General features: G+C 43.6%; 1 protein-coding gene across 2 annotated transcripts; it reads right to left on the reverse strand.

Moving 5' to 3' along the window:
* Nucleotides 1-57: 57 nt before the first annotated feature.
* ap4m1 (adaptor related protein complex 4 subunit mu 1) lies at nt 58-10114 on the reverse strand. Of its 2 annotated transcripts, none has more exons than XM_063203249.1 (16): nt 9881-10114; nt 9620-9681; nt 9413-9498; nt 9195-9301; nt 8756-8852; nt 7656-7766; nt 7403-7483; nt 6464-6526; nt 5920-5986; nt 5532-5585; nt 5160-5266; nt 4541-4632; nt 4151-4195; nt 1858-1908; nt 1224-1341; nt 58-459 (listed from the first exon to the last, which is right to left on the reverse strand). In XM_063203249.1, exons 2-16 carry the CDS (start codon nt 9675-9677, stop codon nt 268-270), a joined length of 1329 nt encoding a protein of 442 aa, XP_063059319.1. In that variant the 5' UTR covers nt 9678-9681; nt 9881-10114; the 3' UTR covers nt 58-267. The 2 variants fall into 2 exon arrangements, with proteins under 2 accessions (XP_063059319.1, XP_063059318.1); XM_063203248.1 differs by having other exon boundaries at nt 9767-10114.
* Nucleotides 10115-15082: the final 4968 nt, after the last annotated feature.

The following is a 15082-nucleotide window of genomic DNA, read 5'->3' on the forward strand; positions in this document are numbered from 1 at the left end:
ATTGTATAAACCTTTAGAGAAAAAGATCAGTTCATAGTTAGAAAGAGAGAGTTTGGTACAATTGCAATAGTTTTATTGGTTCCATGTATCCCATGAAATACAGGGGAAAAAAACATCTCAACATACAGTATGTACAATAGCACAAGTGCATACCAAGTCCTCATCCCATCAAAAGCACATGGGCCACATCGCCGTCTATTCCAAGAAGTTAAGAGAAAATGAGCAGAGTCCTTCTGCAGTGATTCTGGCTTTTTTCAGTTCTGGTGGTCAGACCCGAATGGTGTAGGAGTCGGAGTGGGTGACATAGCGGACCCAGCGCTGGGCCGGTCCAGGCTGGGTGGGTGTGAAGCGGAGGAATCGGATCTGCAGGCCGGTGCAGGTGTGCTTTGGCAGCTCGAAGCACATGCCCACCGGCCCTACTTCCAGCAGAGATGCCGATGACAGCCCTGGAACTTCCAGCTGAGGAAAAACACAGAGGGGTTGCATGTCTTTCAGACTCACCAGGAAAACTTGATACATGGATATCCATACATACACGTGACACCACACACTACTTGATGTATGGAAAACATTCATGCACAATTACAAGCACAGAGCAAAGGGAGTCAATGCTCAGTTCGAGAAACATTTTCAGTGAAATAGCAGAGAGAAATAAAATCTCTTCAGGCAGATACAAACTACATGACTTTTTTCAGGAATGTCAAACGTTCAAGAAACATGGTGGATGTTTAACACAGTAGTTTACCATGCTACACCTCAGAAGTCAGCTCAGATATAAATGAGTTCAAGTCTTTGCCAGCAGCTGAAATGCTACTTGAAATTAGGACTCTGCTTCATTTAAACTTATCAAAAATATTTAACAGTCTGTGTCGCTGAAATTGAGATCAAAATCACAAGTCAGCTCAGCATCACAACAAGCCATTGCCCGGGACGGACCTGGTGTAACGGATGCCAACTAGCAGAGTTCAGGGTACAACGTTAGCTAATAAACCTCCCTCCCGAAGCCTCATACAGTATTGGTAGCGCTGCACTACCAATACTGTTTAAGGCCTCGGGAGGGAGGTTTACTAACATTCACTGAGCAATCAGTTTGGATCTTTAGCTCAGCAGTATCGCGCTGTGCCTCCCATGCCCAAACCTGAGTGTTGCCTGTGGTAGGTGACGGGTTCGAGCCCCCAAAACTGGCGAACTAGCGCAGGAGCACCTCAGTAACACTGGCTCACCTTGAAGAGTGCGGAGAGCTGGGAGCCCCCAGGGAAGCGAGGGATCTCCCACAACACTGCTTTACTCTTGGGCTGCAGCTCGGCACGCTGGTCTGGACTACTGAGCTCCTGGGAGAGACTACAGGGGGAGGATGAGAGAGAGAGGGAGAGACAAAGAGACAGACAGAGAGTGAGAGACAGATACAGACAGAGAGAGTGCGAGAGAGAGAGAGAGAGAGAGAGAGAGAGAGAGAGAAAGAGAGATATGAATAGTGTGAGGGGGATATAGAGTAAGGGAGGGAGGTAGAGTGTTCGAGAGAGATAGAGAATAACAATAGTAAAGAATGTAGAAAGTGAAAGAGAGATGGGGCAAGGAAGAGGAAGAGAATGAGAGCGAGAGAATCGGGATATGATTAATAGTCTCTGAATACCCAGTCCTCCCCCCAGAGTCCCTGACAATGGGGAACAGGAAGATTCACTGTGACCACAGCAAGAGACTACTCAGAGCGTATCTGTATAGTAAAATGAGATTTCCCACATGTGTGCATTGCAACATTGCCATTATTACATAATACCAATACACGAGTTCCCGTTGCCGTTACCAGTTATCTGTTTAATTATTTACTAAATGCTAAAACAACTTTGTGCACTTTACCTTACTGAGGCCTTTGGGACAGGGATTGTGATGGAGACATTGATAGCAGCACTGTGAAAATGAATACAAGTAATATCAATTACAGAGCCTCATAAAATGAAACACACACACACACACACACACACACACACACACACACACACACACACACACACACACACACACACACACACACACACACACACACACACACACACAATGGCTGCTTCTCAAAGTGAAGTGTGATGTCCTTCTGAGTATGAGTATTGCTAATTTTTCGAGGATTCCACGTCATTGCAACACGCTCAGTACTGCTCCAAAGAGAAGTGTGCTTCAGAATTCTAGTAAGTCCCACACACTTGATTCGTAGAATTACCAAGGTTGCAGTTGCTGCATGCTCGCCATGAAAAAAAAACCCAAAATCCTTCACGTTTCCCACACTTGCGCAAGACTTTTATTTAAAAGATTTTTTCCCCCTCTTTTTTGACTTTATTTGACAGGACCGAGTGAGAGGTGGACAGGAAGCGAATGGGGAAAGAGACGGGGAGGGGTCAGCAAAGGACCCAGGCCGGGAATCGAACCCAGGTCAGCTGCAAGGCAGAGGAGTGCCCTACCGGTTGGCCACGGCAGGGCCTGCGCTAGGCTTTTTATTACAGGTGTGGGAAGTCCTGGCAGGGGGCTCCCCTTGGTGGCCGCTGGTCTCTGCCTGAGGTTTCTTCCTGACTATAGGGGGTCTTTTTTTCTCAGACCTCACTGAGCTTTTTTTCCCCCTTACAAACTATGAATCAAGCGAAAGGGAGTTTTTCCTCACCCCTGATGCCACCAGGGGCCGCACCTGAGCGCCCAATCTCTGTGTGACTATCTACAGTATGACTTATGATAGGCCCAGCCACTATGGACCTTACACATCTAAGAATCCTGGTCCTAACCTACGCTGACCTTATGACTCTACATTCTCTGTCTATCTCTTCTTCCTCTGCCTTCCTGCTTTTTCTGCCTCTCCTCTATACCTCTCCTTTTAAATCTATCTCTAACAATGTTTTTTTTTCCCATTTGTTAAGCACTTTGAGTTACATGCCTTGTATGACACAGTGCTATACAAATACAATTATTATTATTATTATTATTATAAGTTATTCATGATTAAGCACAATATGTATAGTATATTCCAAGATGTAAATAGCTTAATATAACGCAACGCAAGTTGGTTATTGTTTGTGCTCTTTACATTCGTGTTGCTTTTCAGAGTGTTTGACTACATAGTTTTATTGTACTTCTCAACTTACAACAAAATACTGCCAAACGATCGTGCTTACAATTTAAAATCAGCTGGAAATAAATGTGTAGTGGCCAAAACGGAACTGCTACAGCGTTCACTTCCATGCTTCCAAGTATGATCCATTCTTAATCGTTTGAAATGCTTGTGAGGCTTTGAGCCTTGTCTTTTGAGTGTACAACTTCAATGATGTGGCACTCCAGAGGGCCCACAGTTCACTCTTAGTGCATTCAGGCCGACTGAGAACCGTGCCGGTGCCCGTTCCCGCACCTAATCGCGAACCGGCCGTCGTATTCATGCCACAGATTTTTGCGTTCGTGAACCAGAAAGTTGGTTTACAATGCAAATCGCAAAATACTATTTTTTTCTCTGCAAACTTCGCAGTTCGCAGATAAGCACTTAAGTGCCAAATGTAACTGGTGCAGGCATCGGCACCGGCTCCATTCTGGTCGGCCTGAAAGTCCTATTCAAGAAACAGTGCACCTCACTTGCTCTCTCTCTCTCTCACAGAAATTCATAACTGAATGACAAGTGTAACAATATATACTAGAGATGCACCGGATCCTGATTTTTAGGATCCTGCCGGATACCGGATCCACTGCTTAAGATCCTGCCGGATCCGGAATCGGATACCGGATCCTACGAAAGGGTTGAAACACATAGCCAACACGCACACGTGGGCCCTTTTTATTACGTTGGCGCAAACTATTTATAAGACTCATTGGCTTACTGCCACACTGCCTTCAACGGCCGCTTCCAATGGGCTTTCACTCCATACAGCGATTGGGGTTGTGAAAGACTGACTGAAGAGCCTAGGCTACGTAAAAAGTAGAGATGCCCCAGATCCTGATTTTTAGGTAACTGCCGGATACCGGATCCACTGCTTAAGATCCTGCCGGATCCGGATAGTCTCAAAAAACCTATTATCCTGCCGGATCCGGAACCGGATCTTGGATCCTGTACATCTCTAATATATACAGAAATAAATCCTTACAAGAAAGTTTTTAAAAAGTGGATTCAAGGACTTGCAAAGCTTACCTTTTAGGCGGCAAGTCACAACGTAGCTTCAAATACATCAATAACCTGGTGTCAGAGAAAGGAGGAAATGGTTATATGAAGATTAAAACATGTAAAACGTTGAAAAGTATTTGACGACACATGGTTCAAACATGAACACATTTCCTTGGCTTTGGCTACACACGTGCAAATGTTTTTAAAAAGACGATTTACACACAATTTTGATATTTTCACATTTTCATCCCATATCTACACAGAATGTGGAGGATCACCATTGTGACGGTTACAAAAAAACCCTCTAACTGTTTTATGATTGTAGAACTCCGTTTACGTTCAAGCAAAAGGCCCACAGGGATGTGTTTAGAAAAAAATCCATGCATGTACATGTTAACAGGGGGGCAGATGCTGTACCTGTTGCCGCTGTCTCTCTCTATGGAGGGGAAGAGGCGGAACGGAGGTCCACAAGGCAGGTCATCACACACCTGATACTGCATTACTGTTTGCTGTGAAGGAGAGAGGTGGGAGAGCGGCAGAGGTGTGACTGGCAAAGTTTGGAAAACCAGGAGAATATGTATTTCATACAGTTTCCTATGGTGACCGTGTTTTAATACAAGCATATAGGTCGGCAAATCAAATCAGGAATTGGTAATTAAACAAACAAAAAAAATCATACACATGTAGGGGGAGAGAGGGTGGGAAGAGAGAGAGAGAGAGATAAAGAGAGAGAGAGAGAGAGAGAGAGAGAGAGAGAGAGAGAGAGAGAGAAAGAAAGAAAGAAAGAAAGAAAGAAAGAAAGAAAGAAAGAAAGAAAGAAAGAAAGAAAGAAAGAAAGAAAGAAAGAAAGAAAGAAAGAAAGAAGAGAGAGAGAGAGAGAGAGAGAGAGAGAGAGAGAGAGAGAGAGAGAGAGATGTATATAAAGGGAGATACTGAGGTATAGACTCAGAGGCAAGTTTAAAATCCTAAAGTATCACTTCAGGGATCCTACAGCATCACTTTGAAGCAGTTCTGTTTGCTGTTATTGAAGAAGTACCTCTCCTTGGCTAGGGCAAACTTTAATGATTCTGTAGGAGTCAAATTCATCCAGCTTAACCGCCTGGTGAAAACTGCATTCATCTACACGCACAGCAGACCCATAGCCTGGCAGGGATGGAGAAATACAGTGTATGATAGTGCACAGTACACAGTTAAAAGTTTAAAAAAAACCTCAGTAAGCAAGGTGTGTTTCCAAAGGCTGTAACACTCTTCATATAAACTACCAGCACTTTTTAAATGAGTGACATTGCAGGAAACAGAATTTCCTCATGGAGTGTTCAACCTTTCATTAACAACTATTTTGACCAAAAAGAGAGGCATCGTGACTTCTTTGTGCCAGTGTGTGTATTTCGCTCTCATCTGCACTCACCTCTCAGTTGTGACTTTCCTATGCTGAGCTCTTCATTCAGCCCAATCCGCATCTCTGAAGACCAGAGAGTGAGAGAGAGGGAGGGAGAGAGAGAGAGGGAGATAGGGAGATAGAAGGAGGGAAGGGTGAGGGAGGAGAAGAACACACAACCACAGGAGTGAGAGAAGGAAGAAAAAGCAAACAATTGAAAGCAATATAAGGAGTAGCGGAGGTGCGTGGGGTGTTGTTGTTGAGAGAAGAATGGCGGTGCATTAGAAAGGGAAGTTGAATGAATGAATGCATGAAAGGGTGATTGAGGTGGGCGGGGGGGATGAGGTCACAGCCAGGTCAATTAACCTCCTCAATTAACAACGTTTGCTCAATGCAATCTGCATCAACCAACACTTACCTGCGCAGTTTGGCAGATAACACTTAACCCTGATCTCTCCTTCAATGTCGGCCTTCATTATAATGCCCTGTTCCAAACAGAAGGGCAAAAGGAGAGGTAAAACATCTTTTTACAATTATATACTGTATGCACACGTAGGGTGGCGTTCAATATCCAATCTCCCATCCTTTTCTTTTTGCTTGTGGCCTCTTGATGTGAGGCAAGATGTCATTGACAATAGATATATTATTTAATAACTTGCAAAAGCAATATTGAGGACTCATACACTTTCATGACTTTAATTATAATCAATGGTAATTTTCTCATTTGCATTCAGGACATTGATTGGGTAAAAGTCCCCCGCCAAGGCTGACAGCGAGAAACTTGTTTTGTATGTTTTCTCCACAGACACTGGGCGTCAGCAAAGCACAGGGCCACAAGCACAAGGCGAGGTTTGGAGGTTACATACTGAAAGCGACCCATATAGGGGGGAGAGAGAGAGAGAGAGAGAGAGAGAGAGAGAGAGAGAGAGAGAGAGAGAGAGAGAGAGAGAGAAACTACTTACATTGGAGCCAATGACCATGGCAAGCCTTTCAATAACATCTACAAACATCTCGTTTTTTCCACCCTGCATAAGACAAGATAAGGTATTAATGGGAAACGCATGTCAATAAGGGTTTTGCAATATCAATAGTGGACAACCATCAGTGCACAATTCTAACACAGTCTGTGTAACGCTTTGTAGTAACATGTTCAATTTGTACAACATACACAATACAAATAAAAATGAACAATTAAAGCAGTGCACCATTCAAATACTTTCCCACTACCCCTTGAAGTAAATTAGGCACACCATTGGCGGTGACACACATGTTGACTCACTGCTGAGTGTGACTCAGTTTTCTCAGACATAAAATGAGCAAAGACAGACAAATTGGCTTGAGGAAGTGAAAGTCCTCATAGCCATATAAGGCTTCCTTCCCAGGCTCCCAACACAGAATATTTTATTGATTAGCTCCAATGAACTGAGTTCATGAGTTTTATTCTTTAGGGTTCAACTGACTTGACTGTGAGTGGTTGAAACAAGTACTGTGGCCAGAACTGTATTCTCTGAACCCAGGATTTAGGAGGGTTCTTGGGACCTGTCAGTATAACAGTCATATTACTTTGTTAGGGCATTGCCTTGCCGAGTCCGTAATCTGTTAAGGGGCCAAGATTAATAGTGCCGGTGATCCTGATCCTTATTCCTCCTCACTACCACAGACCTGTTCATACACAGACCTGTTAATAAAGTTTTTTTGTGGTCTTTTACAACTTTATTGATGATAGGATAATGTGAGAGGTGGAAAGGAAACGAATGGGGAGAGAGACAGGGAAGGGTCGGCAAATGACCCGGGCCGGGAATCGAACCCGGGTCGGCCGCATGGTAGACGATTGCCCTACTGGTTGGCCATGGCAGGGCCCAGACCAGTTAATAAACAGACCTGTTCATACACAGACAGACCTGCTCTCCGCGATGTGCCATGATGGGGCGTGAGGCAGCCGCACTGGGGGCCACTTTACTCTGCTGCGTCTCTGCCCCAAACTGCATCAACAAACAAGAAACAAACAAACAAACATCACAACAAGATCAACAAACCACCAACATCAACAATCATATATTAATATTTATTTTCCATTGCCAATCCCAATGTGTGCAGTATTTGAAAAGCACAATGGCCTTTTTAGAGTGAAGGTGAAGATATGGTGAGCCTCACCAGTCCTACGTTACTGAGGTCGAACAGACTAAAGGGTTTAGAGCTCTCCGCCTCTGTCTGGATGAAGTTCTTGAGGATGTCGGTGGATGTTGTCTGGATGTACCCGTAGTCCTGAGGGAGACAAACAGCAGCAATGACCATACTGGACAGACGTGTTTGTTTTACCAGGAAATATTCACAAATGTGTGTGTGTGTGTGTGTGTGTGTGTGTGTGTGTGTGTGTGTGTGTGTGTGTGTGTGTGTGTGTGTGTGTGTGTGTGTGTGTGTGTGTGTGTGTGTTTGTGTTGGGGGTGAGGGGAGTATTCCAAGAACATGGGCTAGTGATCAACCTGGTCAAGTTAACCAACAAGAAGTGAAGTGAAGTGAAGGCCCAATTGGGAAACTCCATCTTCCATTGTCATTGTGACACAGCACTCCACAGCAAACAAGTGAACACTGCACACAACGAAATAGCATTTATGCCTCACCCGTGCAAGGGGCAGCCCCCAATGGCACCCAAAAGGGAGTAGTGCAGCGGGATGGTACCATGCAGGGTACAGTCATGGAACGCTGGTTAATTACTCCTCCCATATATGATTTACCACTATCTCCAAATTATCTTAACCTTGTTTACTACTGAGCCAAGTTCTTGGAACACTCCACTGCTGATGCGCAGTAAGGGTTCACAATTAAGGTCTTTGGTGTAAAAAGAGAGAGTAATAGTCTGTTCACTGCTAGCCTGATTATCATCGACTTTCAAAGCTCTTTGAGACTGGGTCTGACCAAGAGCAGAACAATGACCATTTCCCAAACGACATGGTCGACTTGCCTCCCTTAGTTTGCTAATGGTTTTATATTTCCCAACAAAGTGAGCAGAGTTCCAGATTTTTCGGGAGCTCAGAAACAATATTGTATTGCTCTTGGCCTGACTAAAAGCAAATCTGAAGGTGTTGCATCACTAGGAGGGCACGGCCTGTCTAGCACACTGCAGCACTGACTGAAGGTTGATTTCAGACATAAAATGTTGCAGACTTCTACGTTCTCTGTTGATTGATAAGCCTTTGTCCTGTACCAGGCCTTGAGGTGGGATATACACATACATTTACAGTAGCTATACATACCACCATTTCATCCAGCAGCTCATATATGAGGGCAAAGTTTGCCCTGACCGACTTCTCAGACAAAGTGCCGCAATAATCCTTTGTAAGAGCTGTTAATCTGGGGGGGAAAACACACGAAGCGAAGAAAAAAAATCACAACCACATTAACCTACCACATTAAACACCTGCAGTGGTTGTGTTGCGTTACATATCTCTTGTGAAAAACATAGTATGCCATATAGTACTACAGTATCGCTGAAGTATTAGTGCAGTAAATGCAATATCTTGGACACAAAAAACTGCATACAGCTGAATAAAATACACAAAAATATCGCATTTCAATGCAGAATTCCATAATCTGGAAAATAGAAAATTACACACTTTGAGTGCATCCTAACTCTATGAAAATTTGGCAATAGGCTACTACACAGTGTAGATAAAGTAAATGACATGATGTTACCTATTCAGGAACTCAATTATGGTAAAGGGAGACGCATTGGCCTTTGTGGAGGCGACCCAATACAGTCCTCCTTGTCTGATGTGTATAAAATTCATTCCTTTGTGGGTCTTCAAAGCAACAAGAAGCAACAAGAGCAGCATAAGGAACAAGTCAATAGCTGTAGATGTAGCTAGATTATATACATTGGAACACAGTAACCGCTGTCAGATAATACCCACCATTACAACAGGAGGCTGGTCTCCGCTCAAAGCTGTCACACTTTCATAGAAAGCACTGATGGCATCATCTCCAGCCTCACCCCGGACTGAGAACTTTCAATGAAGGACGTAACAGAAGCAAAAGACAGTGATGCAGTGAAGCAGCTGTTTATGTTTTACTCGTCAAAGTGGTGTTTACAATCAAAGACAGTTAGAGCCAAAGGATACAGTCTTTGTATAGAAGGTGGTCCCCCTTCGAAGTCAAGATGAACACTTGAGAAATCATTTTCCTATGGTAAAAGAAAGACAACAATTAAAACATTGGTTTGAGAAGAGTATAGTAATCCACTATTGTAAGATGAAACGAGAATTTACCTTTGTTAAGCGTAGCAAGAGAGAAGAAAACTAAATCTCGTTATTACGTCTCCATGGGTGGATGTCAACCAGATAACAACAAACTTGACAGGCATTAGGCTACTATGTCAATACCTTGCTTGCTTGCTTGGGCGCGTATACTTCAATGTGTTATTTGTCAACTGGGTGCCGAACAACAAGCGTCATTCTGAAAGCAAACTATATCTGTAACATACTCGTCCATGTGCGATAGTAGTAGTATTAAAAGATAATCATTGTGTTAGCCATTGATGCTAGCACCATACTTTCTTCTTCTACGATTATCAGCTTCACACAACAACACCAGACCAAAGAGTATGACTACTCATCTCATCGCTGCCACCATCTGGACAGCACTGGCTACGACCCACGAGCCTTGAGGGGCACAAACTGAAAGATGAATTTGATGTGTCTGTCTGTTTCAACGCGGTGTTTTGACAGGGGACATTGCTTAAGATAAACTGATTGTGCTTAATCATGTAAAATGTCACGTGTGAGACCAAATTTATCCTCCTCCTGAGTCCTGAAAAAAAGGTGGCTTCTGTGTTGTCTTTTGTCGCCAACGCCGCACATAGACATAGATTAACCTAACTATGTCTATGGGTTTACCATTCATAATTTACTGTACTCGGGCGCTACTAGCTAAATTGGTGGGTAGGTAATTTTTTCTACCAGCCAAAATGAATTCTCACCAGTGTTTGGCGGGTTGGCGTGTGTTAATTTAGAGCCCTGGTTATTTCGATAAGATAATGATGACTCCAGGCCCTTGTATTAGATGATTTACCACTCCGAAGGTTAACTGAACCTGGATTTCTACTGAGCCAGGTTCTTAGAACACCCACATGTAAGACTACCAATGAATTCCTATGTAATGTAAGCCATGATATCATTGTTGAATAGAAATTAAATTACATGTAGACAAACAGTAATAACTAGATTGCATTTCCTCACAGAAAATGCTGGAGTATGCTTGCCCTCCATGCATTCGCTGCCCCTCATGCATGCGTTGCCCTTCATGCATGTTGCCCTTCATGGAGGTTGCCCTTCATGCATTGCTCTTCATCCATGTTCAGCACACACACACACACACACACACACACACACACACACACACACACACACACACACACACACACACACACACACACACACACACACACACACACACAATCTAACACACACAATCTAACACAAACATCCCATGAGAGTCAAAAAGTCAAAAACATGTTTTTGTTGGTGTACCACCCCCTGGACACCAAACACACACACACACACACACACACATACACACACACACACACAGTCACACACACACACAATCTAATACGATTAGTCAAAAACATGTTTTTTGGTGTACCACCCCCTGGACACCGTATTGTACATTTGCATATTCTTTGTTGTGCACCCTTTGGGCTAAGAGAAAGGTAAGAGCACCAAATAGATTTAAATTACTTGGCTGAAGTTCCTGGGCCAATATATTGAGGCCATTGGCCCATAGTGTAAATGGGGCTGATATTGAACTAAAACAATTTCGCTAATTTTGGCGCCCCCCGGGGGCCAATTTTCACAAAAATCGGTATGTAGCCTTTGGCTATAGTGAAGATAATGTGTACTCAATTTGGTTGTGATACGAGTAGGCGTTGCCGAGATATGAGCTCACTTCCTGTTTGGCGTCTTCGCCGCCAAATTTGATTGGCTCCTGTTCAAAGACGGTTCAAGAAATCAGTCCGTAACTTTCAGGGTAGCTGTATCTCAGTCTGAACATGATCTGATTAATTTTTCGGGACACTCTCACAAAAAATGTGGGAGGGGCGTCATTTTTATTGATTTTTACAACATTCAAAATTGCGGGAAAACTTTCCGAGGTCCAAAATTTTGTCAAAGGGTGCGTTGGATTCGGCTTGGTCCAAGGATAATGTGAATACCATTTTGGTTGTAATACATATGGGCGTTTCCGAAATATGAGCTAACTTCCTGTTTTGCCTCTTCAATATGGCCAAAACACAGTTTCGTCAATTGTGGCGCCACCCAGTGGCCAATTATCTTCCAATTTGTCATTTGACCTCTAGGGGTGATGTCAGTCATGTGTATCCAATTATTTTGTGATCTGACATGTCGTTACCGAGATATGAGCTAACTTCCTGTTTGGCGACTTCAATATGAGCTAAAACACATTTTCACTAATTGTGGCGCCCCCCATGTTCCAATTTTCACGAAAATTGGTATGTAGTCCCTGGCTATAGTGAGGATAATGTGTATTAATTTTTGTTGTGATACGAGTAGGCGTTGCCGAGATATGAGCTCACTTCCTGTTTGTTGTCCTCGCCGGCAAATTCGATTGGTTGCTGTTCGAAGACGGTTTGATCAATCGCTCCGCAACGTTTAGGGTAGATGTATCTCAGTCTGAACATGCTCTGTGTAAATTTTGGGGACGATCCGCCATAAATTGTGGGCGGGGCGCCATTTTTATTGAATTTTACAAAATTCAAAATGGCGGGAAAACTATCCAGGCGGAAAATGACGTCATAGGGTGCGTTGGATTCGTCTCAGTCCAAGGATTCCAGGGATGCCAAGTTTTTGAAAATTGGACCTACGGTTCAAAAGTTACCGTTTTCCTGTTGGTGGCGCTAGAGAGTTCGAGGTACCCCCGTGAAAAATACAAGACCTGTGCGTCTGACCGAGCCGAACGTTTCGGTCTTTGAACGGATTTTCTATCTTGATCGGTTCTTCAAAACGAATGGATTGTAGAGGAAAGAAGAAAATTAATAAGCCGTAAACGGTACAATAACAATAGTATGCTTGCCGCTGGCAAGCATACTAATAATACAAGATGATATTATTGGTGCACCTTTCAAAACACAAGTCCACCTTACAGAAAATTAAAATAAAAAGTCCACACCAGGCATGACAAATTCCACCAGGTCTATCTCTTCAGCAATGTCTCGGCAACCTTTAGTTTAACCTGTAAGGGACAGTCAAGGGCAAAGACCAAGTTCATTTGAACCACAGGTTAGCATAGGCCCGTTTCTCCATCCTGCACCTTATAGGGTGACTTACAGAGAGTTTGTTACAGTCCCTGAAGTATTATGTAATCAATTCACGTTTTAATTCAATACTTTTCAAATATAGAATGTGACAATGACAGTACAGTCACTGTCAAGATCACAAACATCTATGTAACAGTTGAGGTTGTTCTAGTTGGTGGTAACAGCTGTTCTACGTTGAACAACCTCACCTGTTACATAGATGTTTATGATCTTGACAGTGACAAGTAGGCTACTGTCATTGTCACATTCTATATTTGAAAAGTATTGAATTAAAACGTCAATTGATTACAATATCCTACCAGCCTAAAACTTGAAATGGTTGAGTTGAGATTGTTAAAAATGTTGGCTTAAGTGTGTGTGTGTGTGTGTGTGTGTGTGTGTGTGTGTGTGTGTGTGTGTGTGTGTGTGTGTGTGTGTGTGTGTGTGTGTGTGTGTGTGTGTGTGTGTGTGTGCAAACTAGAGTGTAGTGGGTTCCCTAATGACAGTGTGTGCGGGGGGCTTTTTAAAGTGCTCTCCCCCCCTCTGTTGAGTGCCACCGCGAGACCACCGACTGTAGGCCTCTTTGGTCCTAATTCATGTTGAGACTAGATCATGAACACTATCTCTGTCTCTGCACTGTGTCTCCACTGCTCACTATGTCTCCTCTCTCCTCTGCTCTGTATCACCACTACTGTTTTTCCTCTGCTCACTATGTCTCCTCTCTCCTCTGCTCTGTGTTCTCCCTCTCCCATTTGCTTGCTCTGTCTCTGTCTCCTCTGCTCTCTGGGTCTCCACTTCTGTCTATCTGAAGTGCCTGTGGCCTTCAAGAGCCAGTTCTCTACACAGTATGCTGTAAAATGAGGCTTTAGTACTAATGCTCTCCCGCGTGTCAAGCAAGTCTGGTTTGTCATGTAAAGCTACACTGAAGTTAAAGTTGAACAAAAACGTGTGCGAGGGATTTTTGCAGACTTGGTGTTATTGTAAACTAAATTATATGTGTGATGAGACATAGCTTTTATTTTGATAAGGTCTCCGGTCATTACTTGTGATACGTCACACGCACTGCACGTCAGTCAAGTTTAGGTTTTGATTCAGTCAGCAACGCATGACATGTAATGTGATAAGCTCCTTCGATAAAAGTTATAAACCTACACTTCTTGTCCGTCCATTTCGTGACATGGTGTCAGAAGTGGTAGCTTAAACGCTTCTGAAGAGGGAGAGAGAAAAGCGGCAGCGAGTTTCGCCGAGAAGTTAAGAAAAGCGACGAAAGGGAAGACGGTGAGAACAACAAGGGAAAATGCCGAAGTTCCACACACCCGAAGCTTTCGACTTCACGCAGCCTTCAACATGGCTAATGTGGAAGCAACGTTTTGCACGCTTTAGGATTGCAACCAAGCTGGACAAAGAGGACCAGGATGTGCAAGTAAATTCACTTCTGTATGCAATGGGCAAAGATGCCGAGCCTGTGTTTAGCACTTTTACTTTCACTGCAGAGCAGCAAGCGAATTACTTTGATACTGTAATAGCAAAGTTTGATGAACATTTTGTGCCCAAACGTAACGTTATACACGAACGTGCCTGTTTTCACCGACGCTCCCAACAGAGTGGGGAAAGTGTCGAGGCTTTTGTACGTAACTTGTACGAGCTTGCTGAGCACTGTGAATTTGGGGCTAGTAAGGATGAACAGATACGCGACAGATTAGTCATTGGGATCGCGGATGGTGAAGTGTCCCAGAAACTTCAGCTAGAGCCCGAGCTAACGTTGGAGAAGGCAATCCAAATGGCTCGCCAGTCTGAGCTTGTGAAAAAACAAACACAAATGAGAACGGACAGTGAAGTAAATGAAATCAAACACAAACAATTCAGGAAGTTTAAAAAGGGCTCTGCTGGGAAGTGGAAAGGCGAAAATAAAGACAGAACTGCCGAGGCAAAGTGCACGAGGTGCAACAGGGAGCACGAGATGGGCGCGTGCCCTGCACATGGGAAACGGTGCAGAAAATGCAACAAGACAGGACATTTTGAGATCGTGTGCAAAACAAAGACTGTTAAAGAAGTAACTGCACAAAACGAAAATGAAGAGACAATGGGTGCATTCTTCTTAGGATCTGTTTGCAATGACAGTGCAGATGAAAAATGGCACATTGATCTCCCAATCTGTGGAAAAACACTATGCTTCAAAATAGACACCGGGGCAGATATCACTGTCATGTCACACAGCTCATATCTCAGTCTGCCCATGCGACCAGCGCTGTGCCACACAGCAGCAGACGTG

The sequence above is a fragment of the Engraulis encrasicolus genome, chromosome 7, assembly GCF_034702125.1.
Source record: "Engraulis encrasicolus isolate BLACKSEA-1 chromosome 7, IST_EnEncr_1.0, whole genome shotgun sequence".
NCBI lineage: Eukaryota > Metazoa > Chordata > Actinopteri > Clupeiformes > Engraulidae > Engraulis > Engraulis encrasicolus.

Bases quoted from the DNA above. Each gene is read 5' to 3' on its own strand.
- ap4m1 (XM_063203249.1), bottom strand. From the start codon at position 9,677: ATGATTTCTCAAGTGTTCATCTTGACTTCGAAGGGGGACCACCTTCTA. The intron at 9,302-9,412 runs GTGGGTATTATC...GTTGCTTTGAAG, and splicing joins ACCAGCCTCCTGTTGTAATG to ACCCACAAAGGAATGAATTT. The intron at 1,909-4,150 runs GTAAGCTTTGCA...TCATTTTCACAG, and splicing joins TGTGACTTGCCGCCTAAAAG to TGCTGCTATCAATGTCTCCA.